A 22,098-nucleotide genomic window follows, 5' to 3' on the forward strand; every position below is an offset into this window, starting at 1 on the left:
GCATGCTTTAACACACCCACACACGCACACACACATACACACACACACCTCCCCCTGCCTTGTCTTCAGGCCCCCCTGCAGCTATCAATCAACTTTCCATTTTGTTTGGTGGCAGCAGACATCCCAAACACTGCTATTAGTGGCCTGGCCTCTGACCTGGCCCCCTAGAAACCGTCAGCACAACTAGCAGCTTTTGGCTCAATGCACAATCATCACACTATTAGATTAACAACAGCCTGAAGATGTTATTGCATTTAAATGAGGACAACAGTTAAAAGATGCATCATTCTCTAGGTCTGTGAGGATTGCATCTGTAACGAGTCGCTTTTATGTTGTACTCACTCGTGCCTTCAATAAGGAGCTCTTGTCCGTGGCTGCCCAGCAGGGTCCGAGAGAGGAAGGGGGCAAAGTCCACAAAGATCTCTCTCAGCAGAGGAGCTGCCTTCTCCAGAGCATGCTCCAGACGCTCTGAGATACTGTAATCCAAACACACAAACAGTAAAATAAAATTGGCATGCGACTGCAAAACAAATTAAGAAAATTCCCATTTTCAAAATATAACATCATCAGTAAAATCTACTTTTTTAATGCAAAGTGAAAAAACCCTAGAAATTAGGACAAAGCAACAATCAGTGGCTACAAATTAATAACTGACTGTGTATGCTTATGTGCATAAAAAAAGCTGATGGTGTATGTGCTTGTGTGTGTGCGTGCATGTGTGTATGTGAGAGAAAGAGAAAAGAAGATGAATCACCTCATATTGGGGGCTGTGTTCTGGGTCACAGGGGAGAGTGGGGGGACAGATGGCAGGCCAGCGCTGGCTGGAACCTGGCCGCCTGCTGCAGGGAGAAACCAAAGAACTCTGTTATTAGTCTGGATGCTGGACAAGAATAAGACGCTACACACACACACACACACACACACACACACAGCAATACATTATACAACCAGGGTAGCACCATAAACCTGTGTGGAAACATGCCTCTTATGAAATAATACAATGGTCTTCATTCAAATGTATTGAATAGAGGGATTTATGGTCAAATAGGGCAAGTGGGGGTACAAGTATAATTTTATGGTTAGATAGTGGATGATGTACTCCGAGCACAATATGTCTTCCTTATCAATTTACAATTCAGAGGTTTTTATGATGGAAACCTCTAAATTGTGCACTGAAAGGCTAGTAACGCTTCACTGTCAGCTGCAGTAATACTTTAAACAGATTGATCATTTCTGGATGGCATTTCTTAATATTTCAGCCATATATCAAACACATGCATTAGGTATGTGTTATAAATAAGTAATATTTTCAGTGTTACACCTGTGTGAATGTGAGATGAATGTGAAAAAAAGCTAACTGTTTTTCCAAATTGTTTTTACTCATTAAGTCATTACATACCAATTTACCCCTCTGGGCTGTTTTTGTGACTGTTTCATTATACAACTAAAAGGTGCTTTACGACTTCATTCTGGAGACAGAGGCGCACAAGGTACAAAGTCCATGTTTGATTGATCTGGCAGTAAATTCACTTCACTGTGGCTCATAAATAAGCTAATGCCCAGCTGAATATGGAGGAGGGGGATTCCTCTGGTGTTTCAGCGAGCTTGTTTTTCCAGCCAGGACAGTCTCCAAGCAGGGATAACTCTTAAGGAATGACAGACAGTGTAATGTGGGCTGGAATGTGTGTGCATGTGTGTGCATGTGTGTATGTGCATGTAAGGTGTTAAGCAGCGCCATGTGGGCCTGGTGAGAGTATCCCTCTCAAGCTGAAGTAGCTCCTTCAAACAAAGAGGAGTAAATGAACGTCTCCATTAGTCCTCCCACTGCCCTACTAAAACACACACACACACACACGCTCACAAAGCATATTTACTCAACACCGCTCACCGACACAAAGCACCTTATGCATACAGCTTTAACAGTTATCGTTATTCACATGCAACACATACAGACACACACTCTCCCAACCTGGGTTTACAGTATTCTCATGTCACTTCCTCTCTTAAACACAAACACAGACTCTTCAATGAAAAAACAATACACTTGCACACACTCACACATGCAGAAAGGTGACAAAAAAACATCATAATTTCCTGTCACTGCTGCATGAAGTGAAGAGAGCTGGTGTGCTCATAAACAAATAAAAAAATAAAATAAAAGGCAAACTCTAATGTTATTTTATTAATTTACCTGAATTAATATTTGCATCAGAAATCAGTGTAATTTTAATATTAAAGTGCTTTTTATTTATTTTTTATTTTTGCATTTATATTTACACCAGTAATCATTATTTCACTTTTTTTTGTATGGATGTACAGTTTTATTTAGAAAATTGTACTGTAATTTTTATATATAGCTGCTTCAGCAGAGTTAGTGTAACTCTAATGCTTGATGCTGTCCTGTTAACTGGATTACGTTGTACAAACACAGCAATATTCTGCCAGATCCACACAGGGGCAAAATCTCATAATAAATATTGACTGTGTCATAGCAGGTTCATCCAGGATGTGACTTATCTGCCCTTTGTGTGTGTGTGTGTGTGTGTGTGTGTGTGTGTGTGTGTGTGTGTGTGTGGTGTGTGTGTGTGTGTGTGTGTGTGTGTATACACTCACTAGCTGCAGGCTCTGCAGTGGTGCTCTCGGCGGCTTCGCCAGAAGATACTACGGCGACACTGTCGATCGATGTCCCGCCAGACACGGATGCAGCAGTGGCTGCTGGGACAGGAGTGGAAGTGCCTGGAGAGGGTGCCATGCCCGCTTTCTTGGGTGCGACGATGACACTTCTGTAGAGAGAAGAGATAAATGATTAATTTAATTGTCAACTTGAAAGAACTATTGTAAGAAAATGCTGACGGTGCCAGTTCACAACAAGCCTCAGACATACTTTGCCATCGATCCATTAGACTGGAAGACTAATTACATAAACTTTTATTGACTCAAAATATTTTAAAACTGTCACATTCATCTTGCCACAAACCTGCAACAGTTGTTAACCTGAATAATACTACATTTCTTATTTTTACTTTAATTTTGCTTGTTGATACTTTTGGCATTACAGCATGTACTGTATGTGCCTAGTGCATGCTATATTTCTGTACAAAAGCCCACTTTTGGTGTGTTCCACTTTTTCAAAATTTTTGTGTAATTAAAGCAGTCCTAAAATGCAGCACATAGTTAGGCTAGCATTGTTTGCTAATATGATACCTGCATTATGGTATACATACCAAAAATATTTTTTTTCCTAATACTTTTCTTTGAGGAACACCTAACAAAATCCTTTTTTTCTTTTAACAAAATATACAAATGCGAGCAGTTGTACAACAAGTTTACCAAAATAAAATACTGTCTAAACAAGTTTCCTGGTTTCAGATAAGAAAATATATTCCAACTTTTAGTGGTGGAGTGTGTATTTAATACACTACACACATATACACTGGTATTCAAAACCTATTAAAATTTGATATCCAGCCCTAGTACAGGCTTAGGTTAAGTTTAACATTCACTGTTGCGAAAATTACATCTTTTTTTTTATCCAAGCAATCCTGATCACTGACAGCTAGCTTACATTTCTAAACACGGCTATCTATGCAATGATAATGCTGCTTCTTTATATGTCCCCCCTGTGAAGTACCAGGAAGTGTTTCTCGTACTGATGTGGTACGACTGAGTGGAGTTCAATTCCCATCCGGCGAACAGCAGATGGGAGGAGAGCAGCATGCAGATAAGCTGTCAGTTTAGACAAGGGCTCTGACAGACCACTGGCCATATCAAAGAGAGCCTGGCCCTGCTTATCAGTGCTGACACAGGGGAAGCAGGGTCTAATCACTGGCTACTGCTCCCTCTCAGAAACACAAACCAATGCAGGCTTACCCAAGATATGCAAGCATATGTCAAATGCACAACATTTGAATATGGAAAGAAAATAACAGGAGCATACAGACAAAGGAGCAAACATACATTCCTGCACATTCCCGGAATCGGTGCATATGCATGCTTTCATGCGCACATACAAGGATAGTTGGGTCTGGCTTCCTGTGGTGCAGACAGATACCTGGCTGCAGTATCAAAGGCTGTTCTTGGTGGATTTAAGACAGCTGATCAGGTCTATTAAAAGTTACTGTGAATGTTAAACCCTGACAGCTGACCTTTGCTTAGAGTGATCTATGATTTGAGAGTAACAGAGCTGCATACTTGACAGTTGTGTTTAAAAAACAAACACATACTGAGAAGGTCCAGAGCGATGCATAAAAACTGTGGTGATAGAAAAGAATGAAATCAGTATTGATAGTCAGGAAGGGTGGAGATAAAAGTTTCTGGTAACTTTTCTTCTGTTGTGATAGTGAGTGGGCTGGACGGTGGTATCAGGGAACAAGGGCGGCGCGGACGTGAAGCACCCCAGGTGTCAACAGCAGGGGAGAGAGAGACAGGGAGACAGAGGACCCCCGGTGTGCGGAGGCTGGCAGTGTGTGCGTGTCCACAAATATTTGAATATATGCATATGAGTGTACAAATAAATGCATGAGTGCACAAGTGTGTAAGAGTCAGCCAGTGAACATGTCCGTATATGTGTTTGGCCTTCCATCTGTTCCCCAGCAAAGGCCCAGTGAATTATTCAGCAGGTCATTAGCCACAGTTACCATGAGTGGGCCGCCCCAGTCGATTAATCAGCCGTCAGCGGCCCCACTCAACCCGCAAACAGGAGCCCAGGGCAGTGGGTGTGTGGGTGTGTGTGTATGCTGGGCTGAGGCTGAATTATTTAAAGACTTTAACCTACAATGGATAAGTGCAGTAAACACTCTGATTCCAGTAATCTCTGCTATTTTAGGTAAAACAAGTGCAAGAATGAATAAGGAAGTGTCAGTGCTGTGCGTGTGTGTGTAAAAATACCCTTCTCTGGAGTGTTAACCTAAGAGCCAGCTCATGTGAGAGGGGAGTGTACACCCTAGCAGAGCTTTCATCTCCCCTTTCACCCTCATTTCATGCCACCCTGTGCATGTGAATGTTTTAAATGTTATTTATTGACCATACAAGCTGACACATTTGCATGTAAACACTACTTTCAAATCAACTCTAATAAAGACCATGGCATCTGACAGTTTCTAAGGCTGTGATTGGATGATGATGGCTGGTGTAGGAGGCACATTCCCTTGATGACATCGGTGATTAATGAGTGGCACAAATGGGACCTAAGGGCCTACAAAGTATGGGAATAGCAGAATTTCGATGGGATTTTATGTGTGTATGTATGTGTGCACAAGGATATTGCACTCTACATCAGTATACATGCATGAGGTATGTATGTATATGCATTGGTTGGATGTTATTTATTTAGAACAAGAGGCAGCCAGAAAATGGAGCAAAGGCGGGAAATGTTGATATTTAAGTGGCAAAAAAGTCGTATTTTGTTGATTATATACCTTATGAAATGTGTGGATATGTATGTTTATATGTACATATGAATGTGCAGTTGTATGTATTTGTATATGCATATACTGTCGGCACTGTAGTGCAGCCCTTATCTTGTAACCTAGGGAGGCATGTTGTCTTTATGTGAATTCTGTGGGTTCTTATCTTGTGTTGCTTGTTAATAAATATTTTTTTTGAAGGATATGCTTTGGAAATGCAGTACAGAGTACGAATACACAAAATAATCCGCTGTATCAGCAGGGCAAATATTGGCAAAGTAGTTGAACACTGTTTTATAGGCTGCATTTCAAATGTGCTTTAAGCCATATTTTTCTTAAGTCAAGTTTAAAATATTTTTACTGTATATGCTTTAATTCATTGATAATTATTTGGTTTACAGTTGAGAATGTATTGCCATATTAAAATGTACTATTATGATATTATTGTACTTTTTTCTGCAATGGTTGATATTTTTCACAACCTTTTAATAATAATTGTTGAGAGATTATTGCCAAAAGAATGATCAATATTGTATCTATTGCATTTTCTCACACCCCTTCCTATCAAATACTGATACATCAAACAGGACTCAACATATAAAATCTGTTGTCAGCTTGTAGCATAAATGCATACAATGCTTGATTTTTATAGTAAACAAGAGCAGGTTACAAAAGAGCTGATTAGTTTACAAGTTAATTGATGCAGGGTCACTAGTAAGTTTGTTTCAGGTGCATCACAGAAGGTGAACTTGGGTGAATCCCTGTTTGCACTCACAGAACTTTTAAAGTGTGATGTAAAAATTTAAAGGGGGGAAAAAATGGCCGTCACTCTTTCAGTTATGTTTGTGTCCGACACGTTTACCCTAAAAAAGTACATTAACAACACTTCAACATCAACAAAACTCATCTGTACATCAACTCTCACATGCATGTTGAGTCTGCTGCTAGGAATGCAAACAACTGCACCATGTATATCCCAATGTCTAACACACACACACACACACATTCTGCTCAACCATGCAGACTAAATCACTGGCTTGTACAATGACACTGTTTAGTTCTGGTTAGTGTCAGCAAATATTTGCAGACTGGCTGTCATAACAGGGGCATGGCTGAGAAATGGATGGGAGAAATCCAGCAGGTCTCCACTAGTAAATAAATCAGTAGGGATACTTCACCCCCTGACCAACCCGCAGTTTTTATCTGGGAGATCCCAGCTTCTTTTATACGTTGGTCTCATAAATCCAGCCCTCTGGGTAAGTGGAAAGTTGCCATGTTTTGGCAGAAGATGTCAGTGTAGAATGTCAGCTCTGGCTTGTACTGGTGTCACTGGGAGGCTTACTGGTTAGTGGGAGATGCTGACCAGTGATGGAGTCATTAAAACAAGATGATAAACATAGAACATGTCTACATGCGTGGTAGGAAGACTTAGTAAGGAGATAAGAGAGGATACACATAGGAGTAAAGCCAGTGAATTATATTGATATTAGGGTAATCTTGAGCAAAGGACATCTAAAATAATCTGGCACCCCAACAGTGAGGTTTTAGAATGGAGGAAAATGGAGGAATCTGGGTAGAAGAAAGGTGTGCATATGTATGTGCATGTGTTAAGTGCTGAACAAGTTAATCTCAAATATGAAGATTTGCTGATTTTCTGTTTTATATCAATGTAATGGTACTACTTTGGGTTTTGGACTTAAGATGTCACTGTGGGCTCTGGGTAATATGGATTTTCACTACGTTGTGACATGGACTAATTGACGGATTAATTGAAAATAAATATATTTTGTTGCCAACAAATCCCACAGAAAGACCAAAACCAACAATGAATTAGCCTACTAATAAATATTATTTGTGCATCCAAAGCCTGATATTGCTTATTTCTCTGCGCCAAATACCTCCATCATTGCAATAGTCAAAAAACTATTAAAACATACAATATTTCCTAAAACACACATCAATGAGCCACATCTTTATGCTAGGTGACATGTTCCTTTATTACCATGAACATGGGCAGTTTATTTTATTTCAAATTAATTATACTAACACTGTCATGCTGCTGTAAATACAGCACTAAATATCTTTTAATTTGCAGCTGACAATATTTCCTAAAAATGCACTATTTACTCCTATTTGAATGACATTTCTCAAAGCTACAGTGCCCATTTTGAAAAAAATGGACTAATGGTTTTGATGTTTTTTTAATGGGATTTGTTAACAATAAAAATATAGGTTATTGCCAGCCTTATGCTTTAAACTAATAAAACATTTTTAGTTACAATCCTACAATGTGTTAATGTGTTAACACCCTCAGTGTGGCTTTTATTTCCTCTTAAAAAGCAGCTAGGGTAAAGTCTGCCGTCTGTGCCTGTGCTATATACCTTGCATGAAGAGGCTCCCACAGGCAGAGAGCAAGCTGTTAGTCTATGTTCTCCAGCTCTCCTGACGTCCTTCTCTTCCTACTGAGTGTGCTCAGCGGACAGGAGCCAGTCTAATCCCCCTGATATGAGGAGCGCCCTGAGACCTGACAAAGCATTCCTCAGATAAAGACACGCGATCACAGAGATGCCGTGGAATTCCCACAGTTGGGGGTAGGCAGCCTGTGTGTGTGTGTGTGTGTGTGTGTGTGTGTGTGTTGTGTGATGTGTGGTGTCGGTTGGTGCGTTGACAGAGAGAAACAGAGAAATGTTTTCTTCAGTACATGAGAACCTTGACTTGACATCACCCCCATGGAGACTTCTTTCTCCCCCTTCTCCCTTCTCCCATCTCTCTCAGTCTCTACCACCCTCTCCCCCCTCTGCCGCTTGTGAACGCCTGTCTCAGAATCGACGCTCCAAATGCAAACCAGACCGGTGACCATCCTCTCTCACCTGGGCCCGTCTGTGGCTTCAGTACCCGGCTCCGCGTTTGAAGCCTCACTCCTGACTATTCACCCCTGCACCTCCAGGGGTAATGCAAATTATAGCTTTAGCTTTTATGCCAGAAAAAGGGGGAAACGGTCTTGAATGTTAGACAGGGAGAGACGAGCAGTAGAAAGATAAAAAGAAAGTCGTTAAATATCAGTGACACTGTGAGAAGTAACCGTTTCCTGCCAGCTTTGTTGCTCTGTCTCTTCATCCCAGACATGACTCCTGTTTTCCTTAAGACAGGTTCTTTGTAAGGCGGTTTTCTTAGTATGAGGACCTACATCAACAGCTAAAAGAACAATGGGAGTAAGGGGGAAAAGACTCAAAGACTAAGATTCCGCAGTTCAAAAGGGTTTCTGTTACAGAATGTTTTTCAAGATCCACCAAGCCTCCTCTGAGGATACCAAGGGGGAGATGTCTTCAAGGTCTGACTTTCAAAAGTCCCCTGCAGATATGTTATGTTATATGTTGGGATAAATGGTATGAAACTGTCAACTGTGAAGCTTGAGAATCAAGTGTATATACACCATATGGGCTCCTGAGAAACTGATGAAGCTGTCAGGTCTGCACCCATGTCAACTATAGAGGAATTTTAGTCCAGATTTTTTTTTCCCCCACAGCAGAAAATACAATTCTTTATAAACAGCATGGTAGTATATAGTAGTGTATATCGAGCAATGTCTGAACCTGACCCCTCACCTATCAAATGAGCGGAACTGTGATGATTCTCTGGCCACATCGCCCACACCTAGAAATGCTGGTGGCAGCAGATTTGGATCCACCATGATATCATCAGCTTGGGAGCTCACTAGGCTGCGCAGGATATCCTTCACATTCTTGCCCTTTGAATCAGTGGGCAGAGAAGGTCTGACCTCTGATGACAGTGTAGACAAGGCCTCTGAGATGGCGTCTGGACCGTGAGTCATGCCAGAGGATGACAGATCTGCCTCACTTGCAGCGGTTGAGGTATGGTCATCGCCGATGCCAGAATCATACCGCCGGAGAGAGACACCATTCTCCACTTCTAGCCCGCCAGAAATGGCACCGCTATCTAAGAAAAGACAAATAATGAAGAAATGTGTGAAGTAATGCCACACCGTATGAGAGATTGATTATAGTGGTTCCCAACCTTGAAATTGGGGTATCCACAACAGAAAATAATAACAAGACAAAACTAAATCCTGCTGCACTAAATTCATTCTCAAGTTTCCTCTTTATTGTTGTAGATTAAATACTGTCTAGAGCAATACTGTATAGAGTCGACAGCCTCTAAAAATTATTCAAATGATTAATTTAAGAAGGTAACCTGGTGTGACATTAAGACAAGAGGCTGTACTCTAGACAGGGTTTTAAAAAAAGACTGCATTACAAATTGCAGTTTTATCTTGCTATGCAGATAAATATTTCAGATGATTTCTTTCTTTGGAGCAGCTGTATACCTGTGCTCCTGGCAGACTGCGATCGTTGAGGGTGTTTCTTGTCATTGTGGGGCTCCAGGATGTCGCGGTACTTAGACACCATGAGGACTGAGATGAAGTAGACAACAGCGAGAGCCAGAAACTGAGCCTGCTTACTGTCCTCCTGAAACAAACAACATACACTAAACGACCTGTGCGAGTGTCTTCTTCAGAAATCAATGTTTAATGGAGTAATTTCATGGGTGTTATGCCTGTATGTTACATAAATGGGTTTGAACAACTGTACAACTCACAATATCTCTGAAGACGACGGCCCTGAGGCGGTTAATGTCCATGTCCTGAAGAAGCCGGTCCCAGTCTCTGACTGAAGACAGTCCACCTGTCACTGCATCCACAGGGCTCTAAGGAACAGGAATAAAATTCAAACCATTACAATTTGAAATGTATTTTTGTCTCCAAGTGAAGTGCAAGCAGTACATGCACTTTTACATCAATTGGAATGTTTATTAATCTCTGTGTACTTCATGGAGTAGGGTTAGGTTTCACAGCTTAGGGAAGCTATCCCTCCTGGGATCATGTCCTTAACATAATGGCTTTTCTATGGAGCCACTGCATTATAAATGAGCTTTAACACCCAGTTCAGGGAAGAACAACATGACTTTACTGGAAGCCACTGTATCAAATCAAAGGGGCAATGGGAAAAGGCCTTGTCCAGTGTCACAAATAGCAACCTGTGTGGTAATATAATAAGATATGAGCTAATGCAATAACGCTTGGTTGTTGTTGATGGTGAGCAGGACAAAGGACAAAGCTCCTTCTGGTTTACTATTGAGTACGGGAAAAGGGCAAAGGAAGCTGTTTTCAAGTGTCAAACTCAACCAGTACAAGCCTGAGAGTGGATTACTGCGATTTACAATGTACAATTGTAAACAAATTTAAAAACAGCGGAGGAAGTGTAAAAATTGTGCAAAATAATTTAGGGAGTAGATGATTTGGGTTACTTGCCTGCGCGGCTGAAGACTTGGAAGTTCCAGGCATAGTGTTGGGCATGGCTGTATAGCTGCGGGCTGAGCCTTCTGTGTTATGCTTGAATTGAACCTGCTGACACTCCAGACAGTTTCTCACTGCCATAGCACACACTGGGGAGGGACGGGGAAAGAAATATTATGTGACATCATATAAATAAAGTCATTTTTAGAGAAATATGTTTATATTTATAAGTCCCTAGATAGAGGTGGCTACAAACACAAATGAAGAAAAAAACAGAAAAATCTTAGTGAAAATCTAGCTCATAAACTAAGAAGACCACAACAGGAGCTGAGAGAGACAAAAACAAAAGGAGAAAAAGTGGGGCCACGACAAGGTCAGTGCTCTGGCCAACTCTGGCAGCATCGTTCACTCTTCCCTGCTCCACCTCTCCTCCCAAGGTCACAGTGCAAGGGTGTGCTCTTGAATCACATCCACTGTGTGCAGCTCCCATAACAAATGACACTGCTAGGGTGTGCACTTGCTGAGTAGGCAGCAAAATACGTCTTTTGTCGCAAAACAATCTTGTGGTCCGACAAGTTTAGGTGGGTTCAAAACTGGCACACTTACCATTTGTAATCTAATGTGCAGCTCCTCTGTTGAAGACTCTCCCAACCCCCACTGCTCTGTACTTGACAACTGACAAATGCTAACTCTGAGCCATTTAGATTACGAAGGAGGGAATTATTCCGTCTGGAAATGGGCTCGCTTTTTCCATTAGGACTACTCTTTCATACGACCATTTATAAAAAGAGAGGGGGAGGGAGGGGTGGAGATGCTAAAACCTTGTTACAGTCTTCCAAAATCAGATTAGGTGCCAGCAATGGGGAGCGCATACCTCATCAAATATTCATTTCATAACGGCTGCTTTCTAAAACTGGACCTGTAGTAGGGTGGCATCGCTTTCCTGTAATACCCCAACACCAACAAACGCAGTTTATATCTGAGAGGAGGAGTGCTCTTTGTGTAACAAGTTTCCATTTTGATAGCCTTTTTGTTTGTGACCTTCACTGTAATGAGTATCTAAAAGCAAAAACTGATACCTTGATATGCACCATTACACATATGGAACAAAGCATGAAGAAATTATTTAAATCTGTGTAGAAAGTATTGCACCACTTCCATGCTGAGTGTGTGTGTGTGTGTACTGTGTTGATCAGTGTTTTCTGAAAAGGTGCACTACATAAAATGAATAATGTAAGAATTTCAATATATTTTATTCAGCTAGAGCATGGCTTGGCTTTTGATGCTGTCAGAGGAAACTGTAATAGCCTGGAACAGAAGGCAGAAAAAGGCCTCGGGCTACGCTGCAGTACAGTACAGCCAAGGCCATTATGTAGAACTCACTATATCATGATAGCAGCCATTTTAGAGTGTTGCCATGGAGTGGGGTTATAATAACAAGATAAGAGAGAGCTGATACGAGCAGAGTGAAAGAGGCGAGGGAATGAGAGCAGCGGCTGGAGATGGAGAGGAAGACGGCAGAAAAGAAAGAGAATACAGAAAGGAGGGTCGAAAAGGCTACAGGGAGCCATGACTGAGGCTAATACTGCCGGCTGATATGGGTTGGATCGATGAACAGGGGAGGACAGAGGGCTTGGAAAGAAGAGATACAAATTCAGAGAGGGGACGCAGATGAGTAGAAAGAGAACTAAACAAAACAAATTGCATTGCAGGGTTCAAGAAATGAGATAAGATAAGAATGCATTCCATTCATATTCAATTCAAATTCAATTCAAATGAGTTGTTCTATAAATAATAAAATAAAAAGTCATAGTCCAAGGGATACGGGAAAGCATACGTACCAAGGCGAAGGCACTGTCGGAGGATGCCTCCTGATGACATGTTTTTCTCAGCTTCTATCTCCGTGAAGTTGAGGGAGCTGGCGAAGATGAGAACATCCACAAGGTTGACCAGGCGCTGTAAGAAGGTGACTGAAGCCTCCACTGTCAAGCCTTGGGATGGTTCGATGTTCTCCAGCTCATGCTGGTAGCACAGAGAGGAGGATTTACACAGTAATTACACAAGTAATAGTAAAAGTAAAACCTTTTTTTGGGGGGGGAAATTAACTGTTCATCCTCATCATATAAAAACTACAAGAAGAGTTTTTACTTGGTATAAATAATAAAAAATACATATAAAGAGTACCTTTATTTTAACATAAGTAAGTTTTAAGTGTTAAAAAAAAATCATTCTTGACCTTTAGTAACTCCTACTCCTAAATAGCCGTTACATTCAAAACATTTACAATTACTTTCCATATAAGAAAGGTTTCTGAAAAATTCCAAATGACTGCATTATTTCCTTAATGATTGTTTTTGTTACTGTTAGTTATTGTGGAAAATAATCTGCCAATAAACATTTAAGCGGGAAAAACAAAAAATATTTCTAAAAAAAAATTTGCACAAAAAATGCATCTACAAATGTATGTATATACTATACTGACAAAACATCTTAATAGCAGAGCATTTTGTTACATCCAGCTTTAAATTTGGTTACAGACCACACACACACACACAACTGGATGTAACTGGATTATAATGGAATTGAACATCAACCTGTTTCTTAGACAGGCCACTAAAGTGACACAGAATCATGAAAGAGAGCCACAGTCACTGAGATCAGACAACACAAAAACAAACTAACAATGTTAGGAGGCAGCTAACTGTAGTCTAATGTGATTGGGAAAGGTCAATGTGGATGGATAACTTCCTGTGATTGGAGCAATCAACTATATATACAGCCACAGTTAAGTACACACACATAAAATGTCTTTCTCTTTCTCTCACACACATACACACACACACACACACACACAAGACTCACAGAGGAAGAGGTAGCAGCAGAGAGCAGAGGTAAAATGCCTCCACAAGCCATGATGAGGTTGTCCACCACCTGGGAGATGAGGTGTATGCTGTTGTGGACAAACACGACGTTCTCACTGCTGTTCACAAAGTCCAAAATTGTCTTTGTGGAATGACTGAGAGGACAAAAAGAGATCTTTGATTAACAAAACACAAAGCCGAATAACACAGATCAGGCTGCTCATTGTTCTATCTAGTTACTGGTAACTGCTAACATTCAAGGATATAACATATATTACATGTCCTTTCTTTACAGAAACATTTCCTATGCGTCATCAAGCGTCCTTAATGGGGAATGTATTTCAAAGCACCCATAGAGACTTTTAAACTTTATTTTAATCTGAAGTACTACTTCATGGCATTGTAGCTAGTACAAATATAGCTTGCCGGTAATCTTTTTTGCCCTTTACTTAAATATGCAAAGAGAAAATCTATAGTCTAGTCTATAATGTGAAGTACCTCCTGTATACACAGAAACATACACTGCATTTTACAAGCAAAAATGTGAAGTAAAATCTTCCCAGTAACAAAACAAAGACTTATGAAGGACTCTTCCAGACATGCTGCACTTGATTAGGAGAAAGCTTATGAGATGAAATCCTCTGTCTGCTCCTCAGAGGAATGAAAAGCCAATAAATCTTTATTCCATTAGTCAATTAACAAAATGATTGTTAGCTAAAGCATCAGTAAAGTCAGAGTCAGCAGATTGTTACCCTACCTCCTCCACATCTGGACATCTGTCTCAATAGAGAAGAGCAGGTCAGTGAGGAGGCGTTGGTGCATGTGGGACCAACGGAACTCTGGGATACGAAACATGGTTGAACGAGGGGCCGAAGTGCTGCCCTCTCTCTGCTGACCGGAAGAAGCTCCTGCTGCTGCTGCTGCTGGCTGGCCTTGGCTTGTTTCCTACAGAGAGATAATTAGTTTTAAGATAAGGACACAGGACTGAGAAATTATCAATTCTGTAGAACATATCAAAAGAAAAAAACAGAAAAAGAAAAAAAAGATGCGTACTGTTGTTGAGGTCTCCTTCAATTCAAGTCTCTCTGTGTCTAAGGCCACATTGGACACATCCAGTCTGGCAATTTTGATCTCTTTGGTCTTGTTGACAGACTCTGCACTCTTCTGGGTGCCAGAGTTGGAGGCGGTGGTGCTGCTGTCTGCGGAATTCGACAGGGTTTCCTCTTCTGTGGTGCCGGTGGTCTCTGAAGGCTGGCTAGGCGAGGAGGGGTCTGATACGGTTTGATCCTCTTGGACTGCAGGGGGCGGTGTGGTATCTGAGGCCTGCTGGTCTGCAGTAGCGGTTTCAATTGTGGAGGAAGACTGTTCATCTTTAACTTCTTCTTTGGGTGGTTCTGGGACACTTTGTTCAGGTGTTTCAGCCGGTGGAGTCTGACTCTCTGAACCAGACACCTGTTTCTCTTCAGTTTCACTCTCTTCGGTTTTTTCTTGTACTCCAACCTCCTGCTCCTCATCTTTTTCTTCATCCGTCTTCATCTCATCATTTTTCTTACCTTCAACATCTTCATGTTTATCTTCCTTTTTCTCTACCTCCCCTTCCTCGCTGGCGGCAGCAGAGGCATAAGAGGACTCCTCTTGGCTATCATCACCATCACTAGGGTTGATCTGGTCACTCACGGACGACGCGTCAACCAGGTCTTCATTGAAGACGGAGGCTCCCCCCAGCACACTGTTATCCAGACAGGCCGCAGCCTCAGGGGACGTTTGGTCAGTCTTGCCTTCTTGTTCTGAAACCACTGGCAGTTCTGCATCTGCTTCATTCAAAGAGTCTTCCGCCATGGAGCTTGATGATTTACCTTTGTTACCCTCAGATTTTTCATCATCTGTTACATGTGTTTTTCTATCATCACTCGGAGATGCTGTAGCAGAGTCTCTAATCACTTCCATTGCTTTCTTGTCATCTGTTGGCTGGTCACTCAGTGATGTTTGTAGATTTTCAGTGCTCTTGTCAGCAGAAGTCTCCGTAACTGGTTCCTGCTTGTTGGTCTCTTTGCTCTGATCCTCTTCACTGGTTTTTTGTGTCACAGTGGCTTCAGTCTCTTTTCCATCATCTAAGACATCTTTGGAAGACTGCTGAACCAACTTCTGCTCTTCTTCTTCAGCCCTAGCCAGGATGTTGGACACAGTGATGGATGCGGGTCCCCTTTCATCAGTAGCCTCCAGTGGACTGGAGGTGACAGTTGAGCTAGATGCTGAGCCAGGGGACTTCTGGGACAGCTCGTCCACGGTGAGTTCAATGACAGTAGAAGGTGCCGTCTCCTCTGCAGTTGGCCCATTTACGCTTTCCATGGTCTCCGAGCTTTGGCTGACACCAGAGATGGTTCGGATTCTGCTCTGAGAGCCTGCAGACTCCTGACGCTGGTACTGCTGGAACATACGGGACAGATTCTCTTTGTGCTGCTCAAACGTTACCTGCAAAAACAACAGAGTATATTTTGAAATGTATGAAATGCTTCTGGTCTTATCACCAATCTACCTAATTGGTCTATCATTTTAATCAAAGGATATTTCCAAGTTCTTACAACTAGAGGCAAACTATGGTAGTTTAGCCATCATTTTAATCGATTATGACGTTTTACTCACTGAAGTAATGGCTTAGATCAGAGAACACAGTGACATTGCTACAGTGCAAGAAACTAGTAGTCAGAATATGAAACAAGTTGTAAACAAGACAGCTTCCAGATTATTTATACTACTTTATTTGGAGGTAAAACTGAAAATGAGTGCAACAAAAAGGTTTTTTAAAGCTATGTTCCCAGATTTCGGCCAACTGACTTGGTGACTATAATTTTGTTACTACTGATTGGAACTATAGCCAAAACTACATAAAAATCAAAAGAAATGTTTTATTGATAGGACATTTAAACATCACAATGAATAGAATTTTGTTGCATTTAGCGGTGTAGTTGCAGACTACAACCCATTCCCTTTTTAAGCGTGAGGGAGAAACTACAGTGGCCGCGAAACACAAGATGTGAACGACCCTATCTAGAGCCAGTGTTTGGATTGTCTGTTCCGGGCTACTGTACGAACACAGTGTCCTCGACGGAAAGCACCCGCTGCGTCTGTAAATGGGACTAGCTCATTCTAAAGTAACGAAAACACAGTTCATATTTTCAGGTAATTATATGATAATTAACATAAAATTACTGACAATAGATCCTCTTAAATGTTACACACATTACTGAAAAGGGTCATACACCTGTTAAACAAAACACTTTTCGTAGTACTAATAAAATTATAACCAATGCCATCACACATTTGCTCATGTCATTTTAACTGATATCCACTGGTTTACACTTTCAGCCATTTAATTATCTCACCATGTATCCCATTGTGCCCCAACATCCTGTTGGATCTGGAAACATTACATCGTGGATGCAAAATATTCTCAAAATGCTCTTTAGTTGTGAGCTTATTACTACATCTACCCACAGGGACCATTTGTGGTTAACTGCCATTTTTTTAACTTTTCCTCGTTCTTATGTGCAGCTGCCCACAGCCTATTAACCTCCATCAGTCTTCTTAGATCTGATATGGGTAGACTAGACTGCTAGTCTATAAGGACAATGGTCTGCAGTGGCATTTGAGGAAGAGCCCATCCATGTAAGCAGACATAGATTAGCAGTAGATACTATTAGTGTGTGTCTGCTAGCTGTGCTGAGTGCGTGTCCAGCATCGGCAAATCCTCCCACGCCTAATTTAAGACCCTGCATTAATCACTGGGCTTAGAGGACAGAAAGTCAAAGATGGGTTGGTGGTGGAGGGGGGATGAAACTAGACCCACTTTTCTGCTTTTTCACCTGAGGCTATTTGGACAGAAGGAGAGAGAGAAAGAAAGAAACAGAAGAAAGAAAATGAGAAAGCCAGAGATCAAAAGGAAGAAAAAAAAATATATAAGAAATTGCAAAGCAGGAAGAGAAAGAAAGTGAGTCATTGAGAGTGGAAGAAAGGAAAGGAAGAGAAAGAACCTGATTATTTGTAATTAATTAGGCGTTATTGTTCTAAATTAGCCTGCTACACGGGTGCTCATTAATCTTCTGTAGTGGGAAGCAGTGATTGGTAATCCATAGCTGTTTTCTGAGTGCACAGCCTGTTCTAAATGCGCCAGTAGTCTGTCTCTTTCTCTCTTCCTCCCTCTTTCCCAGTGATCACACAGCAAGACCTTCTACCCCATTACTTTGAGCTTAATTTGACATTTAGCATTTTTAGCAATTAAAAGGCTGCATTCAGAGTGCACTCCTATGGAAATTATGCAGGAGAGCAGTGCCGAAACATAACGTCATAGATTCAGGATTCAGTCTGTACATTAAGATGATGTATGTAGGCCTTAAATGGGGCTCAGTAACAGATCCAGTTACCATTAGACAGAGGTAGTATATGTCTCTGTGGTTTTTAAAAGAGCGTTTAGCCTTGCTACAATATATAGAAACTGCCTTGGGTGGCTGAGACATCAGCGCTGATCTAATCTAATTTCATTCTACTCCATGACTCGGCCTGGCCTCAGTGGGGTATGGAAAAATGTTATGGTAATGTACAAAAACATGGTGGGCTTTTCTAACGTGACAGGTAACATGGTATTAACTGGACGCAGCACGGCCAGATCAAGACTTGAAATGCTTTGGAAGGGGACACACTATCATAAACAAAGACATTTCAATAGTTTCACTTCCCACAATAGTTTTGAAAAATTAAATGCGTACAAAAATGAAAAAATAAAATATCTCCTCTTTTCCAGCACTCCTGCGATCACGTTTCCAAAACAACCTAAATCAATAGAAAAACCTGGTACTTCCATTGTCCTCCTATGCTGTATAACTGATCTGGAGTAAGCAGAGGCGCCACACCGCAAACTGTTAAGGTCAGGGTGGTGAAGCGCTGATCTTGAGAGACCCCCACAGTAGGAGCCTGGGAGTCCCCATTTAGATAAATAGATAGAGACCAACCACAAAACAAAGGGGAAATGGGGAGGGCAGCATGGCTCTAATCCGATTAGCTAAATGCAATTCCTCCTCCGAAATCAATGTCATCTGCTACTGCTGTGCTGGCTGTGTGGTTTCATTCTTGTTCACAACATCTTCCTTTCTCACTACTTGTAAAAACATTTTTTCTTCTTAGTTTTCTCATGCCCATCTGATCCAGTAATATGTATACAGTCTTTATCTGCAATTTCTATCACAGCCGTAGGAAGACAAGGTTGCACAAGGATCCTTCAGGCTACTGTACACTAAAATAGTTTTAAGCTAAACAGTAAAATTCACAAGGTTCCCATCAGCTGATTATTATACATTTTACTTGATTTTGATGTTAATTTGAGAATTACAAGATAAGATCAAAAAGATCAAACACACGGATACTTTTACTGGTGATCGGTGTCTTACTGGATAGTATAGACAACACCTGATGCATGGCTATTGTCTAGAATTGGCTTTCTTCTTCCTTTGTCTACTTGTCAATTAATCTATCTGAAACCCTTTGCCAAGAACTGCAGCTTGACTCCTGTATGTGTAATGTCTCAATAACCCCAAAGGGCAAAAGCTACATGGACAAACTACTCTGCATTTCACCATAAACTGAAAAAAAGACGATTAGTTACATTAAAACTTAATTCTTCAAAATGTGCTTGGCAAAATATAATACAGATTATGAGCTGGTAATACAATGATGTTCAGAAGTTAAGGATCTGTTGGCTCATTTATGTTCATATTTATCTTTGTGGTAAAACGCCTGACAGGTATAATGAAGTTAGCTGACAGTGGGAGTCTGAAGGACAGAGGGACCTTCACGCCCCAATCTTTCCCTTTTGGAGATCTCCTTGTTCTCAAACTGATTTGTGTGCAGAGATGGACGAGGGGCACCTTGGGTGGGTGTGTGAGCTGAGGGTGGGAGGGCTGTTGTGTCAGCGTGCCCACCTGCAGGAACATCTGTCTATTCACAGAGATGCATATGCAGATACACATACTTCCTAATGACTGACTGACATAGAAGGATATACACGTACACACACACACACACCATCTCAATTCATCAAGAGCTGCTTGAGCTCACTTTGAAGTTGGACAAAGGAAATGGACCTAATCAAAATGCCTTTATACCATTCCCAGCAAGGATAAAATGCACATTTTACAAAAAGGTTGGTATGATTGTATAAAAACTAAAAAAAAGATACAAAATAGGGTCTATATGGTCATTCTGTTGACTGAAAAACAAATCGAAACTTCATGTATGACAAGTATAGTTGCTCATTCTTCTCGATCATGAGTTTCTGGCAGGTGTCACTGAGTTTTGTAGAGCCAATAATATGAGCAACGGGCCTGAACTCTGGACAGAAATGGGGAAACTCAAAAATTCTATATTTATACTGGGAAACTTTTTTTTTTTCTTTTCAACTACATAACAAAATATGTACCTTTAATGCAGGGGGGAAAAATAAAGAGATGCAAAACGCAATAATGCATTAATACTCTACTAGCATAGAGGAAAACATGCATTCATCATAAGGCATATTATCTTTATATGTGCCAAACTGACAACCTTACCATGGCTGACACAAAGCAACCTAAAGCATAAAGTCTATGTAGAGGAGAAGTGTGCAAATGTGTATTTGTGAATGCATATATGCACTTATCAAGAGGCTCCCAGTGGGCTGGTTGTATTTATGAGGCCTTGTTTCTCTGATTGTTCTTGCACGGTTTCGATGAATATTCAATGGGCTCGCAGAGAAGGGCTTCCTAGAGCCCAAGAGAAAAGGAAGGCAAAAAGAAAATGTGCCTAGTAACTCACATTCACACAAACACAGACACACATGTGCACGCACACACACACAATCATGCGCGCACACACAGCCCTGCAGCAGTGGGAGGAGAGAGCAACAGTGACAAACAGCTTTGGTGCTACAAAGGTGGCAGGAAATCTATCAAACGGGACAATAAAATTGCAATTGAGTTTCTTTAGCTTTTTTATAGCAGATGCATGTATCTTGGTGGCTAGCATCCACTGCAACTATCCGAGTCACAGACGGGGTCCTTGCACTGTGTGTGAAGGTGTGTGTGTGTGTGTGTGTAGGGGCGTGTGTGTGTGTGTGTATAGCTCAGATCTTACAAGTGCATTGGTTTATTCACACACACACAGTATGTGCGAAATTCTGTTGTTAGACGAGTGCTGGGCATTGTAACTGCAGTCCAGACAAAACAGCATTAATCTTGTGCAATTATAGGGAAAAAAAAAGGCAATTACAGGCTGTCGTGTACAAAGAACAATAAACAATTTCTGCACACAACACCAAACTAGACACTTTGCTACGATGCAAAGTGAGACCCCGACACACTGCAGGTATAAGACCAGATATGACCAAAACAAAAGCTTAGGAGCAAATTAAATCCTACATAAAAAGGTACATCGTAATCTTTGAATATTATTATATTTACACTAATATTATTTACAATGTATTTTTTTCTGTCCAACAGAAATATTACGCTGCAATGGAATTGTTATATTAAAGACCAGATGTGTAGTAAAGTAGGGATAATAAAAATGTTTTGGAATATTTTAATTGTGACGTAATGACAGAACAATAGAGTACAGTATGCAGACCTCTGCTTTTGTACACACACAGTCTGCCCTCATCTTTGTCTTACATCACTGTCCTTGACTGCCAATGTGTTAAATTTCCTTATTTACCTTAATTTATACGTTTTATTTTCACTGCAGGTCAGTTCTACAGTGTTCAGAGATGGGAAGAAACACACACACACACAATCCTGCTAACTATTACCTTCATATTGATCATCTCCCATGCAGTCTGTCTGTGCCCCCTACTGGACGCCAACACTCACAGCATCTCCACGCTACAGTGAAGCATCTCATATCACAAGCACTTCTTTAACTCAACCTTCAATCTGCCAGGCTTAAAAACCCCCCAGACCACAATCTGACACCAACCTCAATTACTTCACTGCTTTGGAATAGAGTGGCGTAATATGATATCAACAGTGAATTTCTAAAGCAGTATTTTGAATTCAACTTTTGGAAATAAGAAGTGCCAGAAGTTTATTTTTATCTGTGCAACGTGAAAGAAAGAGACTCTATACATAAATAAAGAGTGGAAGGGCTGGTGGACTCATTCCCATTGGTTTATACTGCAACTAGCTTTTAAATTATAATCACTGCACGGCTTCCATAGCTTAATCTGATGGGCACTGAGAGGCAAGGTTCAATTACTATGCTAGCCTGCGCTGCGAGTTAGAGGGTCAGACGATAATGCTCTCTAATTTCTAATTTGATGAACTGCATTATGTCAGATTCAAACTAAACATATGGGTGACAGAGCTGATGGCTTTGACTGAATACTTCTGTCCGTTTGGCTGGGATCAAACTGGGTAGGAGGGTTACGGTTACAGTCATGTGGTGAATGTTTAGGCTGACAATACTGAAGCAAGATGTGAGTGTGTGTGTGTGT

At 41.0% G+C, this 22,098-nt stretch overlaps 1 protein-coding gene across 1 annotated transcript in view; it reads right to left on the bottom strand.

Moving 5' to 3' along the window:
• Nucleotides 1-22,098, bottom strand: part of lrba (LPS responsive beige-like anchor protein) — a gene marked incomplete at its 5' end in the record, with an annotated part of 190,396 nt that overhangs the window by 124,676 nt on the left and 43,622 nt on the right. Inside the window, 11 exon segments of the mRNA XM_035660012.1 lie at nucleotides 343-476; nucleotides 755-839; nucleotides 2,614-2,783; nucleotides 9,011-9,362; nucleotides 9,751-9,892; nucleotides 10,023-10,130; nucleotides 10,735-10,868; nucleotides 12,561-12,741; nucleotides 13,582-13,735; nucleotides 14,338-14,525; nucleotides 14,634-16,052. Coding sequence (XP_035515905.1) covers nucleotides 343-476; nucleotides 755-839; nucleotides 2,614-2,783; nucleotides 9,011-9,362; nucleotides 9,751-9,892; nucleotides 10,023-10,130; nucleotides 10,735-10,868; nucleotides 12,561-12,741; nucleotides 13,582-13,735; nucleotides 14,338-14,525; nucleotides 14,634-16,052 — 3,067 coding nt within the window.

Source organism: Morone saxatilis, unplaced genomic scaffold (genome assembly GCF_004916995.1).
Source record: "Morone saxatilis isolate NCDOM2014 unplaced genomic scaffold, NCSU_SB_2.0 Contig17, whole genome shotgun sequence".
Classification (NCBI taxonomy): Eukaryota; Metazoa; Chordata; class Actinopteri; family Moronidae; genus Morone; species Morone saxatilis.